At 35.9% G+C, this 20,024-nt stretch overlaps 1 protein-coding gene across 25 annotated transcripts in view; it reads left to right on the forward strand.

Moving 5' to 3' along the window:
* Window positions 1-20,024, forward strand: part of AKAP9 (A-kinase anchoring protein 9) — a 159,263-nt gene that overhangs the window by 19,345 nt on the left and 119,894 nt on the right. For all 25 annotated transcript variants that reach the window (XM_084974549.1, XM_021102178.2, XM_021102180.2 and 22 more), the window contains 2 exon segments: window positions 2,055-2,309; window positions 16,624-16,668. In XM_084974549.1, coding sequence (XP_084830675.1) covers window positions 2,055-2,309; window positions 16,624-16,668 — 300 coding nt within the window.

Genomic DNA, 20,024 nt, shown 5'->3' on the forward strand with positions numbered 1-20,024 from the left:
ATTTATGGATAATATATAATTGTTTCACTTGGTTTATTTTTAAGAATGAATTTGCTATCCAAAGTAGTTTAAATGCATTACAGCAGCTTAATAATGTACAAATAGAGGCAGCTGGTCTTGCATCTGTTCCTTAAGCAGATAGTAGAATGACTAGTTGCTAAACAACTGGGAAAAAATTTAAATGTGATATATTTTTATATTCTACAAAGTCAGTGATTAGGTATTTCTGACTTGTTAGACATAATTATTAAGTAAACAGTACATATATATAAACTTCATCTGCAGCAGACAAGAGTATAACATGCTGTATGTTAATCTATAAATTTTAGTATTTATCACATATTTTGATGGTTAATGATATCAACATCATCACGATTGCTTTAGTATTTTATATCACTAAGAATTTACTGACCATCTTTGTAATTGGTCTAATTTATAGTTATATAATTAATGTTAGTATATTTCTTCTTTCTAAAGCACAGAGGGCTTAACTTGTTCTTATGCTTTTGTTTCTCTTAGAATGACCAAGAGCTCAAATTAAATTTAGGAATTCATAGTAAGTAGTTGCTTGATATAAAACATAGAAAATTTATTGCACCAAAAAGGAAATTTCAAATGAGCATAAGGAAATATACCTGTAATTCCAAATTCGGAGACAGACCAAAGTTGTTATGGTTATATTCTTCCAGAATTTATCCATGCCTATGTGTAAAGTGTTATTACAGTTTAACATAACTAGAACTATTAGAGATTGTGAGCCTGAGGCCTGCCTTGTCTCAATTAGAAGAGATGCACATAATTTTCCTCTTATTAAAAGGTATTACATTGCAATATTATACCTACTACTGTATCATAAACATGTATTATTAATGGTGGTTTACATTAATATTTTCAATATTAATAATAGTTTGCATTAGTATTATTTTTATTGAATTAACCCAGTGTTGCCCAAGTATATAATGCATACTTCTGATTTAGGTAGTGATGAGATATTTTAGGTAATATCCTGATCTAGTTTTAAATAACAGTGGATAGTACTGTAAAAGTGTTACTACATTTCCAGGTTTCTTTAAGTCCATCTGCTTATGACAGGCCAAAAGTCTGGCTGGCACTCATAGATTCTTAGCACTCCTCTAGCACTTGCCTATTCCTCTTAGAACCTTCAGCAATGTATCTAGCTAAAATTTTAATAATGTAATTTTATTTTATTTTTTCAAATTTTTCATTGTATTCATTTTTGTTTCTGTTTTTCTTTTAAAAAGAATCACAAGTGGGAGTTTCCTGGTGGCCTAGCAGTTAAGAGTCTGGTATTATCACTGCTGTGGCATGGGTTCAATCCCTGGCCTGGGAACTTCCACATACTGCGTGCATGGCCAAAAAAAAGGAATCACAAGCAATACTGTCTTTTAATTTACATCAAGGATAGAAAGTCTCCTTTTAAAATAAATTTAACTAAGAAAAATACTCTAGCTACAACATAGTAAATAAATGATAAGTCCAAGTGGCACCAGGATATGGCAGAATTCCTGGTAATGGAATGCTGGGAGGCTCTGTTGTTTTATTGAAAATATTTTTAATTTTTTCCCATTATAAACAAGGCTGCAATGATCATTTGTATAGCTAAATATTTTTGCATAGAATAATTACCTTTACTAGTATAAATAAGTATGTCTCCCAAACTTCACAAAACAAATGCATTTAGGGCTCCTTGTCTTCATATAATTTCATGCCTGGATATTATACTCTCACTAAACAGTGAATGAGAGTGTTTGTTTTTCCTTATTCTACCCAACTCTGAGTTAATTTTCTCTTTTTAGACATGATATTTTCAGTTTCCTCAATATTTGAATAGCATTGATTCAGAAATACCTAATTTCTTTGTAATTCAGTAATCATCCCTATGTTAAAAACAGTAACCATTGTCCTTTATTTTGTCATCATTTTAGTGATAGTTTGATCTTTTAAAGAAAGTGACTCCAAAGCTGCTTTTTTTCTTAGCAGTGATAAGGAAAAATTAATTTTCGACAATAATGATTTTTTTTTTTTCCCTGTAGCTTGCCCAGTTTCGACAAAGGAAAGCTCAGTCTGATGGGCAGAATCCTAAGAAGCAGAAGAAAAAGAAGAAAACTTCAAGCAGTAAACATGACATGTCAGCATACCATGCTGAGAATACTGAGCAATCACAGAGTGATGAGATGTGTGTAAATAGTTCTCAGAGATTAGGATCAGCCTTAACTCCTGAATCCACAATAATAAGAACTTTACACAGTGGAGGAGTAATTAAACATGACCAGGTTTTCTCTGTTGAAGTAAGTATTCATCCAGATTTTTAAACATTAGCATTCTATTTTTTTTTTTTTTTTAAATTCTTTTTTTTTTTTTTTTTTTTTTTTTTTTGGTCGTCTTTTTTTTTGACTTTTGTTTGAGCTGCTCCCGCAGCATATGGAGGTTCCCAGGCTAGGGGTCTAAACGGAGCTGTAGCCACCGGCCTACACCAGAGCCACAGCAACGCGGGATCCGAGCCGCGTCTGCGACCTACACCACAGCTCATGGCAATGCCGGATCCGAACCCACAACCTCATGGTTCCTAGTCGGATTCGTTAACCACTGCGCCACTACGGGAACTCCTAAACATTAGCATTCTAAATGGGAAGTTGTAATGATGACACTCATTAGCACCCTATGCGATTTTTGTAAACTTGATTCAACAAACATTTCTTGAGCAACTGTAATATACCAAGGATTGAGCACCAAGAATACAGAGGTAAATATGACAGTCTCTATCCTTTAGGAAAGACACTAGTGGGGAAGGCGAATGTAAGGTAGGCTGTGTACTCTGATTAGGGCTGTGCCAGCATCAGTGCACCTGGTGCCCTGCAGTAGTGACTTGGGGGAATGCCTAAATCAGCCTTGTGTGTGTTATATGCGAAAGTTTCCTGGAAGAGATAATAGAGCCCAGTCTTGAAGTGTAAGTTAGAGTTAGCCAGAGGCAGAGAGGTAGAGGAGACAACCTTTGTGTCAGAATCAGCATTCTCAACAGTGTGATGTGATTTGGAAACTGTAAGTAGTTTAGTTTAAAATAAATCTCAAAGTGATGGGGACAGGGTAAGGGTGAAAGGCAGGTTATTGCATCTGGTACATAGGAAGTTTTCCTCAATAAATGCTAATTTTCTTCCTCCGCTTAATGATGGAATTTTCCAGAATAAGGAGATGAGGGAGAAGATAAAGGGGATTGGTTGGTGGGTGGCATGGTGAAGCCACTATGCAGAGACCAGAATATAGAGAACTGAGGCCAGAAATAGAGAATGGTGGTTATTTTGTTACTTTGTTTTTGGCCACCCCGTAGCATATGGAGCTCCCAGGCCAGGGATCATATCTGAGCTGTGGTTGCGACCTAAGCTGGCAACGAGGCAACTGTGGCAGGGCCAGGTCCTTAACCCACTGTGCTGGGCTGGGGGTCAAACCTGCATTCCAGTGCTCCCAAGATGCCACCAATCCAATTAAGCCACAGTGGGAACTCCAGAGATAGAGAACAGTGGGATGCTCAGGAAGAAGAGAGTTGGACAAGGCACATGATGATTATAGTTTGGAATGTTTATGTGGAAACAGAGGTATTTAGATACATAGGGATTTAGTCAAGAATCAGAGATGTCATAGAGATTTGCTGTTCATCATAAAAGTGGATCTTATTGCATTTTTCCTACTTTAAATTTTTTGAGCATTTTGGATACATAGATTAATGTTTTTCATCAAAATACGCAAGTTTTTTGGCCATTTTATCTTCAAATGATCTTTCTGTCTCTTTTCTCTCCTCTGGGTCTCCATTATGCTTATGTATGTTTGGTACTGTTGTGCAGGACTTTGATGATCTGTTCATTTTTTTAAATTTTTCTTTCTTTTTCCCATACAGGATAATTTCTATTGAAAGAAATTGAAATTTGCTTTGATTCTTCTTCCTCAGATCTGCTGTTAAGACCCTCTAGTGAATTTTACATTTCAGTTATTTTACTTTTAACTCTAGAATTTTTCTTTGGTTCTTTTATAAATTCTTTCTTCTTTTGATATTCCCAAATTTTCTTTAGTTTTTTAGACATTATTTCCTTCACTTATTTGACTTTTTAAAGAATAGCTAATTTAAAATCTTTGTATATTAAGCCCAACATCTGTATTTCCTCAGAGACAGTTTCTGTTCACTGCTTGTTCTTCTTGGGTGTGGGCCTTACTTTCCTTTTACTTCGTGTATCTTGTAATTTTTTTGTTGAAATCTGGATCTTTTATATAATAAATATGGTAGTGCTAGTGCTTGATTTGGTTCGAAAATGTATCTATTTTCATTTTGTACCTAACAAGTCAATATTTGGACTCTTCACTGGAATTTTAGCATTTCAGTTGCAAAGAGTGTCTTGTTTACCATTTTGTCCTCAGTACCACAGTTTTTAGTACACAATGCGCATTTAAACGGTAGCTGTTTAAAAGGCCTAAGTGAGTGAATCATGAGGGCTTGCATCCTGAAAGTATTTCAGATTTAAAAGAGGGCCACATAAGTTAGGAACCACTGCTACAGGGTTTTAGAGTAGGGGGAAGCTTATTTTTGTTGCTCACACCACTTACTACATCACAGAGAAGGTAGATTTAGACCTTAGTCTTGAGTGCTAAATAAAATTTCAATAAGTATAGGTGAGAAGGGAGACAGTGATGGTTCATATTTGGGGCTTTTTAGTTTTGGGTTTTTAAAATTTGTTTTTGTTTAGGTTTTGTTTTTGTTTTTTCCCCAAGAACGTGAGCCAGTGAGCCAGTTATTTTTATGTTTTCCCATATTGGAGGAACACTTCTCAAACTTCTCAGTGTGTACACAGATTGTATGGGGAATCTTGCTAAAATGCAGATTCTTTTTTTTATTATTTTTTATTTTTTCTTTATTATTATTATAGTTTACTTACAATGTTTCATCAAGTTCTTTTGTACAACAGAGTGACCCAATCACACACATTTCCTTATGCTGTACAGTAGGATCCCATTGCCCATCTACTCTAGATATAACAGTTTGCATCCCCAGAAACACGCAAAATGCCTGTCCCTCCCACTCCCTCCCCTTTCCCTCTACCCGGGAACCCCAGTCTGCTCTTCTTGGCCGTGCTCTATCTCTGTTGTTTGTTTGTTGTTTTTAGATAGGATCATCTGTTGCATATTTTAGATTCCACAAATAAGTGATATCATATAATATGTCTTTTTATTTCTGGCTTACTTTACTTAGTATGAGAGTCTCTGGCTCCATTCATGTTGCTGCAAATGGCCTTGTTTTGTCTTTTGTCTTTTTTTTATGGCCCAGTAATATTCTATTGTATATACATGCTACATAAAGTACAGATTCTGATTAAGTAGATCTGAGTGGGCCCCATGAGTCTGACTTTTTTTTTCTTCTTCTTCTTTCTTTCTTTCTTTATTTATTTAGGGCTGTGCCTGTGGCATATGGAGGTTCCCAGACTAGGGTTTGAATCAAAGCTATAGCTGCTAGCCTACACCACAGCAACTCGGGATCCGAGCCACGTCTGCAGCCTATACCACAGCTCATGGCAATGCTGAATTCTTAACCCACTGAGCAAGGCCAGGGATTGAACCTGCATCCTCATGGATGCTAGTCAGATTCGTTTCCACTGAGCCACAATGGGAAAGCCTCTAATTTTTTTTAATGAAATACAGTTGATTTATAGTGTTGTGTAAATCAAATATCTATGTGTGTGTGTGTTTCAGATTCTTTTTTATTATAGTTTATTACAAGATATCGAATATAGTTCCCTGTGCTATACAGTAGGACCTTATTGTTTATCTCTTTGATATATAGTAGTTTGTATCTGTTAATCCTAAACTCCTAATTTATCCCGCTTCCCCTTTCGCATTGGTAACTGTTTGTTTTCTGTGTCTGTGAATCTTTTCTATTTTGTAAATAAGTTCAATGTATCATTTTATAAAATTCCATATATAAACTAAATCATGATATTTGTCTTTTTAACTTACTTCAATTAGTATGATAATCTCCAGGTCCATCTATGTTGCTGCACATGGCATTATTTCATTCTTTTGTAGTTGTGAATATTCCAGGTGTGCAGTTGTGTGTGTGTGTGTGTGTCTTATTTATCCATTCACCTGTTAATGGACATTTAGGTTTTTCCATGTCTTGGCTATTGTAAATAGTGCTGCTGGGAACACTGCGTGAGGGTGTGTTTTCAAATTAGAGTTTTCTCCAGGTGTATGCTTAGGAGTGGGATTGCAGGGTTATATGGTAACTCTGTTTTTAGTTTTTTTAGGAACTTTCATATTGATTTCCATAGTGGCTGCATTCATTTACATTCCCACCAACAGTGTAGGAGGGTTCCCTTTTTCTCTCCACCTTCTCCAGCATTTATTATTTTTAGACTTTTTGATGGTGGCCATTCTGACCGGTGTGAGGTGATACCTCATTGTAGTTTTGATTTGCATTTCTCTAATAATTAGAGATGTTGAGCATCTTTTTTTTTTTTTTTTTTGCTTGGTAACAGGAGAAAATGAATTATTTTTATTTATTTATTTTTTTTAATTTTCCCACTGTATAGCAAGGGGGTCAGGTTATCCTTACATGTATACATTACAATTACATTTTTCCCCCAGCCTTTCTTCTTTTGCAACATGAGTATCTAGACAAAGTTCTCAATGCTATTCAGCAGGATCTCCTTGTAAATCTATTCTAAGTTGTGTCTGATAAGCCCAAGCTCCCGATCCCTCCCACTCCCTCCCCCTCCCATCAGGCAGCCACAAGTCTCTTCTCCAAGTCCATGATTTTCTTTTCTGAGGAGATGTTCATTTGTGCTGGATATTAGATTCCAGTTATAAGTGATATCATATGGTATTTGTCTTTGTCTTTCTGGCTCCTTTCACTCAGGATGAGATTCTCTAGCTCCATCCATGTTGCTGCAAATGGCATTATGTCATTCTTTTTTTATGGCTGAGTAGTATTCCATTGTGTATATATACCACATCTTCCGAATCCAATCATCTGTCGATGGACATTTGGGTTGTTTCCATGTCCTGGCTATTGTGAATAGTGCTGCAATGAACATGCGGGTGCATGTGTCTCTTTTAAGTAGAGCTTTGTCCGGATAGATGCCCAAGAGTGGGATTGCGGGGTGATATGGAAGTTCTATGTATAGATTTCTAAGGTATCTCCAAACTGTTCTCCATAGTGGCTGTACCAGTTTACATTCCCACCAACAGTGCAGGAGGGTTCCCTTTTCTCCACAGCCCCTCCAGCACTTGTTATTTGTGGACTTATTAATGATGGCCATTCTGACTGGTGTGAGGTGATATCTCATGGTAGTTTTGATTTGCATTTCTCTTATAACCAGCGATGTTGAGCATTTTTTCATGTGTTTGTTGGCCATCTGTATATCTTCTTTGGAGACCTATTCAGGTCTTTTGCCCATTTTTCCATTGATTGATTGGCTTTTTTGCTGTTGGGTTGTATAAGTTGTTTATATATTCTAGAGATTAAGCCCTTGTTGGTTGCATCATTAGAAACTGTTTTCTCCCATTCTGTAAGTTGTCTTTTTGTTTTCTTTTGGGTTTCCTTTGCTGTGCAAAAGCTTTTCAGTTTGATGAGGTCCCATGGGTTTATTTTTGCTCTAATTTCTATTGCTTTGGGAGACTGACCTGAGAAAATATTCATGATGTTGATGTCCGAGAGTGTTTTGCCTATGTTTTCTTCTAGGAGTTTGATGGTGTCCTGTCGTATATTTAAGTCTTTCATCCATTTGGAGTTTATTTTTGTGCATGGTGTGAGGGTGTGTTCTAGTTTCATTGCTTTGCATGCAGCTGTCCAGGTTTCCCAGCAATGCTTGCTGAATAGACTTTCTTTGTCCCATTTGATGTTCTTGCCTCCCTTGTCAAAGATTAATTGACCATAGGTGTCAGGGTTTATTTCTGGGTTCTCTCTTCTGTTCCATTGGTCTGTCTGTCTGTTTTGATACCAGTACCACACTGTTTTGATGACTGTGGCTTTGTAGTATTTCTTGAAGTCTGGGAGAGTTATGCCTCCTGCTTGGTTTTTGTTTCTCAGGATTGCTTTGGCGATTCTGGGTCTTTTGTTGTTCCATATGAATGTTTGGATTGTTTGTTCTAGTTCTGTGAAAAATGTCATGGGTAATTTGATAGGGATTGCATTGAATCTGTAGATTGCTTTGGGTAGTATGGCCATTTTCACAATATTGATTTTTCCCAATCCAGGAACATGGAATATCTTTCCCTTTCTTTACATCTTTGATTTCTTTGATTAAAGTTTTATAGTTCTCGGCATATAGGTCCTTTACCTCCTTGGTCAGGTGTATTCCGAGGTATTTGATTTTTTGAGGTGCAATTTTAAAAGGTATTATATTTTTGTATTCCTTTTCTAATATTTCATTGTTCGTATACAGAAATGCAACTGACTTCTGAATGTTAATCTTATATCCTGCTACTTTGCTGAATTTATTAATCAGTTCAAGGAGTTTTGGGGTTGAGTCCTTAGGGTTTTCTATGTATAGTATCATGTCATCTGCATACAGTGACAGTTTGATCTCCTCTCTTCCTATATGGATGCCTTTTATTTCTTTTGTTTGTCTAATTGCTGTGGCTAGGACTTCCAAAACGATGTTGAAGAGCAGTGGTGAGAGTGGGCATCCCTGTCTTGTTCCAGATTTGAGTGAGAAGGCTTTCAGTGTTTCCCCATTGAGGATTATATTTGCTGTGGGTTTCTCATAAATGGCTTTGATTATATTCAGGAATGTTCCCTCTATACCCACTTTGGCGAGGGTCTTGATCATGAATGGATGTTGGACTTTGTCAAATGCTTTTTCTGCGTCTATTGAGATGATCATATGATTTTTGACTTTTTTTTTGTTAATGTGGTGTATGATGCTGATTGATTTGCGTATGTTGAACCATCCTTGTGAACCTGGGATGAACCCAACCTGGTCATGGTGTATGATTTTTTTGATATGTTGTTGGATTCGGTTGGCTAAGATTTTGTTGAGAATTTTTGCATCTATATTCATCCAAGATATTGGCTGATAGTTTTCTTTTTTGGTGTTATCTCTGTCTGGTTTTGGAATGAGGGTGATGGTGGCATCATAGAATGTCTTTGGGAGTATTCCTTCTTCTTCAACCTTTTGAAAGAGTTTAAGGAGGATGGGCACCAATTCCTCTTTATATGTTTGATAAAATTCGCCTGTGAAGCCATCTGGTCCTGGACTTTTATTTGTGGGGAGTGATTTTATGACCTCTTCAATTTCATTTCTAGTGATCGGTCTGTTCAGTTGGTCTGTTTCTACTTGATTCAGTTTTGGCAGGCTGTAAGATTCTAGAAAATTGTCCATTTCTTCCAGATTGTCAAACTTGTTGCCATATAGTTGTTCATAGTCTTCTCTTATGGTTTTTTGTATTTCTGCTGTATCCGTTGTGATTTCTCCTTTTTCATTTATAATTTTGGTTATTTGGGTTCTTTCTCTCCTCTTTTTAGTGAGTCTGGCCAGGGGTTTGTCAATTTTGTTTACCTTTTCAAAGAACCAGCTCTTGGTTTCATTAATTTTCTCTATTGTTTTTTGAGTCTCTATTTTATTGATTTCTTCTTTGATCTTTATAATTTCCTTCCTTCTGCTGACTTGAGGACTTTTTTGTTCTTCTTTTTCTAATTCATTTAGGTGGAGGGTTAAGTTGTCCATTTGGGATCTTTCTTCTTTTTTGAGAAAGGCCTGTATTGCTATAAATTTCCTTCTGAGCACTGCTTTCGCAGCATCCCATAGATTTTGAGAGGTTGTGTCTTCATTATCATTTGTTTCAAGGTAGTTTTTAATTTCCTTCTTGATTTCCTCATTGAGCCATTGGTTTTTTAGTAGCATGTTGTTTAGTCTCCATGGAGTAGGTTTTTTCTCTTTGCTTTTCCCATGGTTGATTTCTAATTTCATGGCATTGTGGTCCGAGAAGATACTTGAGATAATTTCTATGCTCCTAAATTTATTGAGATTCGCTTTGTGTCCCAATATGTGGTCGATTCTTGAGAATGTTCCATGAGCATTTGAGAAGAATGTGTATTCTGCTTTTTTTGGATGTAGTGTCCTGAAGATATCAATTAAGTCTAATTTTTCTATTGTTTCCTTTAGGATCTCTGTTGCTTTATTGGTTTTCTGTCTAGAGGATCTGTCCATTGATGTGAGGGGGGTATTTAGGTCTCCTACTATGATTGTATTCTCATCAATATCTCCCTTTATGTCTGTTAATATTTGTTGTATGTATCTGGGTGCTCCTGTATTTGGGGCATATATGTTGACGATAGTAACATCCTCTCCTTGGATGGATCCGTTGGATGGATCCCTTAATCATTAAATAGTGTCCTTCTTTGTCTTTCTTTAAGTCTTTTGTTTTAAAGTCTATTTTGTCTGATATGAGCGTTGCGACTCCTGCTTTTCTGTCATGTCTATTGGCGTGAAATATTTTTCCCCACCCTTTCACTTTCAATCTATGTGTATCTTTTGTCCTAAGGTGAGTTTCTTGTAGGCAGCATATTGAAGGTTTTTGCCTTTTTATCCACTCAGCCACTCTGTGTCTTTTGATTGGGGCATTCAGTCCATTGACATTTAAGGTGATAATTGATAGATGATTATTTATTGCCATTTGAACCTCGTGTTCCAGTTGATTCTATGGTTCTCCATTCTTCCTTTCTTTTTTTTGTTTTTGGTTGGATGGTCTCCTGTTATTATCTGCTTGAGTGTATTTTTTGTTTTGTTTTGTTTTTTGCAAATGCAATATTTGGTTTTGGCTTGTGGTTGCCCTGTTTTTTAGTATGCTAACCCCTTCCCATAAATGTGTGTTTTAGCCTGATGGTCCTGTAAGTTCAAACACTTCATTTCTATGTTAAAATTAAGAAGAGAAACATACAAACAAACAAAAAGGGTTATTTACTTCCTAACATCCCTTGCCCACATTTTATGGTTTTGATGACTCTTTTTTACTTTTTTTCTTTTTAATTTTATTTTGTTTGAAGCATGTTCATGATTAAATCTGTATGCTGGCTTATTTGAGTGACTGCTCTCTGATTGCAGTTTCCTCAGTCCTAGTTCTTCCTCTTCTTTTTTTTTCTTTTCTTTTTTCTTCCCTTTCCTTCCTTTCTTTTTGGTTTAGAGATGCCCTTTCAATATTTCCTTTAACCTGGGTTTTGTGTTGCTGTATTCTTTAAGTTTTTGTTTGTTGGGAAAAAATTTTATTTCCCCTTCTATTTTAAATGATATTCTTGCTGGATAGAGTATTCTAGGTTGCAGGTTTTTTCCTTTGAGCACTTTAAATATCTCTTGCCATTCCCTCCTGGCCTGTAGTGTTTCTGTAGAGAAACCAGCTGATATTCTTATGGGGGTTCCCTTGTAGGTAGCATTCTGTTTTTCTCTTGCTGCCTTTAGGATCCTCTCTTTATCACTAACTTTTGCCATTTTTATTATGATGTGTCTTGGTGTGGGTCTGTTTGGGTTCAGTTTGCTTGGGGCCCTCTGTGCTTCTTGTATCTTGAACCCAGTATCCTTTAGATTTGGGAAGTTTCCATCGATAATTTCTTCAACTATATTTTCCATGCCCTTATCTTTTTCTACTCCTTCTGGAATTCCTATTATGCGTAGATTGGCCTGCTTTATATTATCCCATAGGTCTCTTATATTGCTTTCCAGTTTTTTGATTCGGTTTTCTGTCTGTTGACCGGATTGAGTGATTTCCATTATTCTATCTTCCATATCACTGATTCGTTCTTCTGCATTATTCATTCTGGTTTTTACTGTCCCTAGTTCAGCTTGCATCTCTGCAAATGAATGTTCTAGTTTTTCTTGGCTCCTCCTTATATTTTCTAGTTCCTTTCTGAGGGTATCTGCATTACTGTTCATATCTTCTCTTAATTTCTTCAGTATTTTCACTATTTCTCTTTTGAACTCCAGGTCTGTCAGACTGTCGAGATCTGTTTCATTGTTGACTGTTTTAGGTGAGTTCTCCTGTTGGTTTGACTGGGGGTGGTTTCTCAGCTTCTTCATCTTGCTTGTTGTTTTTTGAGCATCTTTTGATACGTCTCTTGGCCATCTGTATTTCTTCTTTGGAGAAATGTCTACTTAGTTCTTCTGCCTGTTTTTTTTTGAGTGGGTGATTTGACATAGAGCTGTGTGAGCTGTTTTTATATTTTGGAAATTAAGCCCTTGTCAGTCATATAGTTTGCAGATATTTTCTCCTGTTCCATAGGTTGTCTTTTTGTTTTGTTTATGGTTTCCTTTGCTATGCAGAAGTTTATAAATTTGATTACGTCCAATTTGTTTATGTTTGCTTTTATGTCTCTTGCCTTGGAAGACTGGTATAAGAAAGTATTGCTGTGATTTATGTCAGAGAATGTTTTTTGCCTGTATTCTCTTCCAGGAGTTTTTTGGTGTCCTCCTGTCTTTAAGTCTTTAAGCCATTTTGAGTTTATTTTTGTTTGTGATATGAGGGTGTATTCTAACTTCATTAATTTACATGCAGCTGTCCAGCTTTCCCAAAACCACTTGCTGATGAAATTGTCTTTTCTTCACTGTATAGTCTTTCCTTCTTTGTAGTAGATTAATAGCCTTCTTTGTAGTAGATTAAGTGTGTGGGTTTATTTCTAGGCTCTCTATTTTAGTCCTTTGATCTATATGTCTTTTTTTGTGCCAATAGCAGGCAGTTTTGGTTACTGTAGCTTTGTAGTATTGTCTGAAGTCTGGGAGGATTATGCCCCCAGCTTTGTTCTTTTTCCTTAGGATTGTTTTGGCACTTCTAGGTCTTGTGTGGTTCCATATAAATGTAGAATTATTTGTTCTGTAAAAAATGTGGGTATTTTAAAATCACATTAAAGCTCTATATTGCTTTGAGTAATATGGCCATTTTAACAATATTAACTCTTGCAGTCCAAGAGCTTGGGGATATTTTTCTGTTTCTTTGACTCATCTTCACTTTCCTTTATCATTCTTTTATATTTCTTAGAATATAAGTCTTTCAGGTCAGGTATATTCCTAAGTATTTTATTTTTTGATGAGCTTTTCTTTTTTTAAATTTATATTTTAATATTTTATTTTTAAAATTTATTTATTTTTTTGTCGCACCTGCAGCATATGGAAGTTCCCAGGCCAGGGGTCGAATCCTAGCTACAGTTGCTGGCTGATGCTACAGCCCCAGCTGTTTGGGATCCAGGTCCCATCTGTGACCTCTACCACAGCTCATGGCAACACCAGGTCCTTAACCCGCTGAGCAAGGCCAGGGCTTGAACCAGCATCCTCCTGGATACTATTTGGGTTTGTAACCCGTCTAGCCACAATGGGGACTCCTGATAAGCTGTTTTTTAAATGGGATTTTTTTTTTTTTTTTCTGAAATTTTCATTGTTAGTGTAAAGAAATCAACAGATTTCTGGAGTTCCCGTCGTGGTGCAGTGGTTAACGAATCCGACTAGGAACCATGAGGTTGCGGGTTCGGTCCCTGCCCATGATCAGTGGGTTAACGATCCGGCGTTGCCGTGAGCTGTGGTGTAGGTTGCAGACGCGGCTCGGATCCCGCGTTGCTGTGGCTCTGGTGTAGGCCGGTGGCTGCAGCTCCGATTCAACCCCCAGCCTGGGAACCTCCATATGCCGAGGGAGCGGCCCAAGAAATAGCAACAACAACAACAACAAAAAAGACAAAAAAAAAAGAAAAAGAAAGAAAGAAATCAACAGATTTCTGGATGTTAATCTTCTGTTCTAGTAATTTTGTGTAGAGTCGTTATTGTTTTCTAAATATAGTGTGATAGCATTTGCATGCAATGACAGCTTTACTCTTCCCTTCCAGTTGGGATACCTTTTATTTCTTTTTCTTGTCTGATTTCTGTGTCTAGGACCTCCAATACCATGTTGAATAAAAGTGGTGAGGGTGGGCATCCTTGTCTTTTTGCAAATTATAGGGGGAGGGCTTTTAGCTTTTCACCTTTGGGTATTAAGTTGGCTGTGGGTTTGTCGTAAATAGCTCTTAATTATACTGAGATATGTTCCCTCTATACCCACTTCTGTAAGATTTTATTATGAATGAATACTGAATTTTAACAAGTGCTTTTTATACATCTATTGAGATGAACATATGGTTTTGTCTTTTGTTGCTGTGGTACATTGATTGATTTGCATATATTGAACCATGCTTGTAACCCTGGGATGAATGCACCTGGATCATGGTGTATGGTCTTTTTTATGCATTGTCAGATTCATTTTGCTAATATCTTCATGAGGATTTTTGCATCTGTATTCATCAAAGATATTTGCCTGTATTTCTCTTTTTTGGTAGTGTCTTTGGTTTTGGTATCAGGTGATAGTGGCTTCATACAATGACTTTGGGAGTGTTCCCTTCTCTTTTGGAAGTGTTTGAGAAGGATTAGTATAAATTTTTCTTTGTATATTTAGTAGACTTCCCCAGTAAAGCCATTGGTCCTGGACTTTTTTTTTTTTTTTTAAAAACAGGAAGTTTTTTTTTTTTTTTTAAACAGGGAGTTTTTAAATTACAGATTCTATTTTACTTCTAATGATTGATTTATTCAAATTCTCTATTCCTCTGTAATTTATTTTTGGTGAGTTGTATTTTTCTAGAAATTTGTACTCTTCCTTGTCAGTTTGTTGGTGTGTAATTGTTCTTTAATTTTTTTTTGTGTATCTGTGATTTCAGTTGTTATTTCTCCTCTTTTATTTCTTACTTTGTTTATTTGAGTCCTCTCTCTTTTTTTGTTGGTGAGCCTGGCCAGAGGTTGTCAGTTGTGTTTACCCTGCAGAAAAGCAGCTTTTGGTTTTATTGATTTTTTTTTTAATCTTTATTTATTCCCTCTCTATTTTTTCTTTCTTTCTTTCCTTTTTTTTTTGCTTTTTTTAGGGCCACACCCACAATATATGGAGGTTCCCAGGATAGGGGTCTAATCAGAGCTACAGCTCCTGGCCTGCACCACAGCCACAGCAATGCCAAATGTGAGCCATGTCTGTGTCCTACCCCACAGCTCACAGCGATGCTGAATCCTTAACCCACAGGGTGAGGCCAGGGATCAAACCTGCAACCTCATGGTTCCTAGTTGGATTTGTTTCCACTGTGCCACAATGGGAACTTGTCCTCTCTTTTTTCTGGCCTTCTGACTTTAGATTTTGTTTGTTCTTCTTTTTCTAATTCTTTTATGTGGTTGGTAAGGTTGTTTATTTGGGGTCATATTTTCTGAGGAAGGCCTATATGGCTGTGAACTTTCCTTTTAGGATTGTTTTTGCTTATACAGCTTTTGTTGGTTGTGTTTTCATTATCATTTGTCTCAAGGTAATTTTAAATATCTTCTCTGATTTCATTGTTGACCCATTGGTTTTTTAGTAGCATGTTGTTTAGTCTTCCTGTAAATTTTTTTTTTCCCCTTCATTTCTCTTTCTGTGGTTGATTTCTAGTTTCCTACCATTATGGTCAGAAAAGATGCTTTAAATAATTTCTATTCTCTTAAATTTGTTGAGGCTTTTTTTGGTGTGTCCTAGTATGTGGTGTGTCCCAGAGACTGTTCCATGTGTACTTGAAAAGAATGTGTAGTCTAGTGTTTTTGGATGTAATATCCTGAAAATATCAATTAAATCTAACTGTTCTACTGTGCCACTTAGAATCTCTTTTGCCTTATTGATTTTCTCTCTTGAAGGTCAGTCCTTTGATGTCAGTGGGATGTTAAAATCTTCCACTATTAGTGTATTTACATCAGTTTCTCCCTTTATGTCTGTTAGTTTTGTTTCATGTATTTGCATGCTCCTATATTGGGGATATATATAGTTCATATTGTTGAATGAAAAGGTGAAATATCTGGGTCTCTTTTCTCATCTGTAAAATTAGATCCTTAGGTTAGATGAGAGGATGAACAGTAAAAGCAGTGAATATTTAGGTTTCCTCCGCTATTCATCCTAGTACTTCTAAGCTAAGGGAAGCTTGGAAAATCTACTCACTTTACTCAAATCCCAGGGGTTAAAGGATGAAGCAAAAATAAATGTCTTCAAAAGTTTTTTGTAAGTTGCAGTGGTTTAATAACAACAAAGTTTGTTTTATTTCTTCAAGTTGTTATATTCTAACATCAGGATTTGATGATTGTACTTTTTAAAGAAATTAAACTTTTTTGATGAACTTTTTAAGACTTTATTTTGGAGAGATGCAAGAATTAGAGGTGTGGTATCTTATTTGGTGGTTTTGTCTTATAGATGATTTGCAGTGTGTAAAACTCCCTGTGTGAAAATACCTCTTGATACTTTTATATTTAGAAAACTGCCTAGTGATAAATCTTAGATGTGTTATTTAGCCATTGTGATTTATAATCCAAGTGGAATTTTTAAAGATTTGCATAATCTTGTTTTTAGTAATATTTTTGTGAGTTTTCTGTCATAAGTTACTAATAGTAATGAGCTAATAAAGTATGATATTTAGGAGGGTGAAGTCCTTAATGTAATGTTTTTTTTTTTTTGAGTTTTCCATCATAAATTACCAATATTAATGTGCTATAAAGTACAATATTTCGAGGAGGTGGGTAGGAAGGCCTTAATATAATCAGTTTTTACTTTTTGTTTTAGCCAGAAAGTGAAATTTCAACCACAGCAGATGATTATAGTTCAGAGGTAAGAATAAGTATTATTGTGATTTGACATGTTATTTTGGAAGTTGTTGTTTAGTAGTACTTTATTACTTGCAACTCACATGGTTTGTTATTTTTATAAATATGATAAAATATAGCATAATATGATGTAAATGACCTAGAAAACCTGAAGTTTATGTTTTTCTGACATATGTTTTTTTCAAATTATTAACCAAAGTCTTAAATTTGTTTTAATAGCTTGGCCCTTAGATTGAGGCCTTGTTTTAGTTTCTAGGAGGGTGTTGAAATTGGGTTTCTAGGAAAAGTGATTGTTATGAGGCATCCATATTTAACACAGTAAACGTTTCATATTATAGCCTATTTTATTTTGAGTAATGCTTTTTACAAATGCTTGATTTTAGTTAATTATATAAATTCATTTATTGAAATTAATGTTGTAGTCGTGATTTTAATTTAGGTGATAAAAGTTACTGTGGGCATTAGACACTTTAGGAAATACTTTCTTTTTTTTTTTTTTTCTTTTTACAATTGCACCTGCATCATATAGAAGTTCCCAGGTTAGGGGTCGAATTAGAGCTGCAGCTGCCGGCCTACACCACAGCCACAGCAACACAGGATCCAAGCTGCATCTGCAACCTACACCATAGCTCATGGCACACTGGATCCTTAATCCACTGAGTGAGGCCACGGATCAAACCCATATCCTCATGGATTCTAGTTGGGTTGGTAACCTGCTGAGCCACACAGAAACTCCACAATTAATTTAAAAACAAGTCCTACAAGTAAAAGAACATGTTGATCATGATTCAACAGTAAGAAATATATTATATTTATATATGTATGTATAATTTTTTGTATTTACATATAGGTGTATGGTTATATACATGAATAATTGTTCACACAGTAATTATATATATGCACATGAAATATATATATATACTTATTTTTCAAACAAAAGTTTCATGAAAGATACTTTGTTCCCAGTCATCATCTGATACTTTTTCAAATGCTAGTCACAGAAACTAAATTAACTCATTTGTAATTTGAAAAAATGGTGATGTAGAAAGTCACATTGAAAAATATGAAATAATCTCTGATAGATTCAACTGGATTTAAATCATAATCTTTGTAATATTATACACATTGGGCCTGGATTCACAATGCATTATACTTTGAGAAACATAGATATTTCACTATGTTTAGAAAATAGTGGAAAATTTGATAGTCTGAAATGTTTCATGATGTCTTAGCAGGATTGCTAAAATGGGTATACTAAAATCTGTCATACTCTGGGCTAGTTTTTGGTATTTAGCCATTCAATTTAATGATGTTGAACTGGGCTAGAATTTCAAGAGACTTCTAAGGCATATTCATCCTGGTAGGAGGCAGAAAATGTTAGGATGCAGCAGGTCAAATTTATAAACCAAGGAATAAATCTCACACTGTAGGAGTTCCCGTTGTGGTGCAGTGGTTAACGCATCCGACTAGGAACCATTAGGTTTCGGGTTCGATCCCTGCCCTTGCTCAGTGGGTTAACGATCCGGCATTGCCGTGAGCTGTGGTGTAGGTTGCAGACGCAGCTTGGATCCCACGTTGCTGTGGCTCTGGTGTAGGCCGGTGGCTACAGTTCCAATTCGACCCCTAGCCTGGGAACCTCCATATGCCGCGGGTGCGGCCCCAGAAAAGACAAAAAGACAAAATAAATAAATAAATCTCACACTGTAATTCTCTTCATATTAGAACTCTTAAGGAATTATTTCTCATCACCCCACAAAAATGAAATTCCTTTTTAGGAAGTTACACATGTAATTTCACTGCAATTGACAAATTTACAAAGTTTAATAATCTTGGCTGCTCTGGTTTACATTTTAACTGTTCTTAAAATTTTTAAATTACGTAGTTTTAATCATAGGATACATAATTATCTTGTATTTTGTGTAAATATGGCTATAATTTTTCTAGCATATGGGGAAATGGCGGCTTTGGAGCCAGCAAGTCTTGTGTTTAGATTTCAGCTTCATCACGTCCAAGCTGTATGAACTTGGACAAATCACTTAAGCTCTGAAATATGAGTTCCTCACCTGTAAAATGGGAGAAATAATGTCTGTTTCTCAGGGTAGTTTTGAGGGTTATTTGGTAGTTTTAGTATGGTGTTTGGTATATAAAAAAGAATCAGCCAAGCTTGTTTGTTTTTGTTTTTGTTTTTTTGCTGCACTTCAATAGAATTATGCTTTTCTTCACACTATGTTTATATGAAACAAATGAGAATTCTTTTAACAAATTATACTGAGAAAGATTTCTGATTTTGATTATATATTTAACTAGAAATTAGCTTGGGGGAGTTCCCGTTGTTACTCAGCAGGTTATAAACCCAACTAGGATCCACAAGGATGCAGATTTGATCCTTTGCCTCCCTCAGTGGGATAGGGACCTGGTGTTGCCATCAGCTGTGGTGTAGATTGCAGACGTGGCTTGGATCTGGCGTTGTTGTGGCTGTGATTTAGACTAGCAGCTGCAGCTCCAATTTGACCCCTAGTCTGGGAACTTCCATATACTGCAACTGTGGCCCTAAAAAAAAAGCCAAAAAAATTTAAAAATAAGAAAGTAGCTTGGAAATTTTATGTAGATAGATATGGTATGTGCTTAATGTTCTTGACTTTGTGGCTAGTACACTCTTTGGATTGAAAAATGGATTCAGGTTTAGAAAGCATTAGATATTTTTATCCTATGACCTACCTAAGAACTGTTCTATATAAAAATATATTCAATTACATATACTAGAGGAAGCAGACAAAATAAAAAATACCCTTCCTATGAATTGGTCTTATTTTTATTTTTTAATTTTTTTGCTTTTTAGGTCTGCACCTTTAGCATATGGAGCTTCCCAGCCTAGGAGTCCAATCAGAGCCACAGCACAGCACAGCAATGCCAGTTCCAAGCTGCGTCTCTGACCCACAGCACAGCTCTTGGCAACGCCTGATCCTTAACCCACTGTTCGAGGCCAGGGATCAAACCTGAATCCTCTTGGATCCTGGTTGGTTCGTTAACCGCCAAGCCACAATGGGAACTACCAAATTAATTTTAATTATCCATAATCTTTTCAGCTCTTGATGAAGGGACATTTCATATCTAGAACCATATATTTATATGAAATATTTTTATTGATACCACTTGATTAGGGTTTGGAGAAAGTTGGAAATGCTACAGGCAACATATAGAGATGAGTAAAGTAAAAAAATATGCTTTGCTATGTATAAAAAGATGATATGATAGTAGGATATACAGTCTCATTGATTTCATCAGGTTATTCAGTATGTCTTAACCAAGTCACTTTCATGACTTTTATGATATGACTGGCTAGAGTTGGAAACATAGCCT

This window comes from Sus scrofa, chromosome 9 (assembly GCF_054392235.1).
Source record: "Sus scrofa isolate SSC_HxYL_T2T_F1_AM1 chromosome 9, Sscrofa_HxYL_maternal_Yorkshire_Landrace_v2.0, whole genome shotgun sequence".
NCBI lineage: Eukaryota > Metazoa > Chordata > Mammalia > Artiodactyla > Suidae > Sus > Sus scrofa.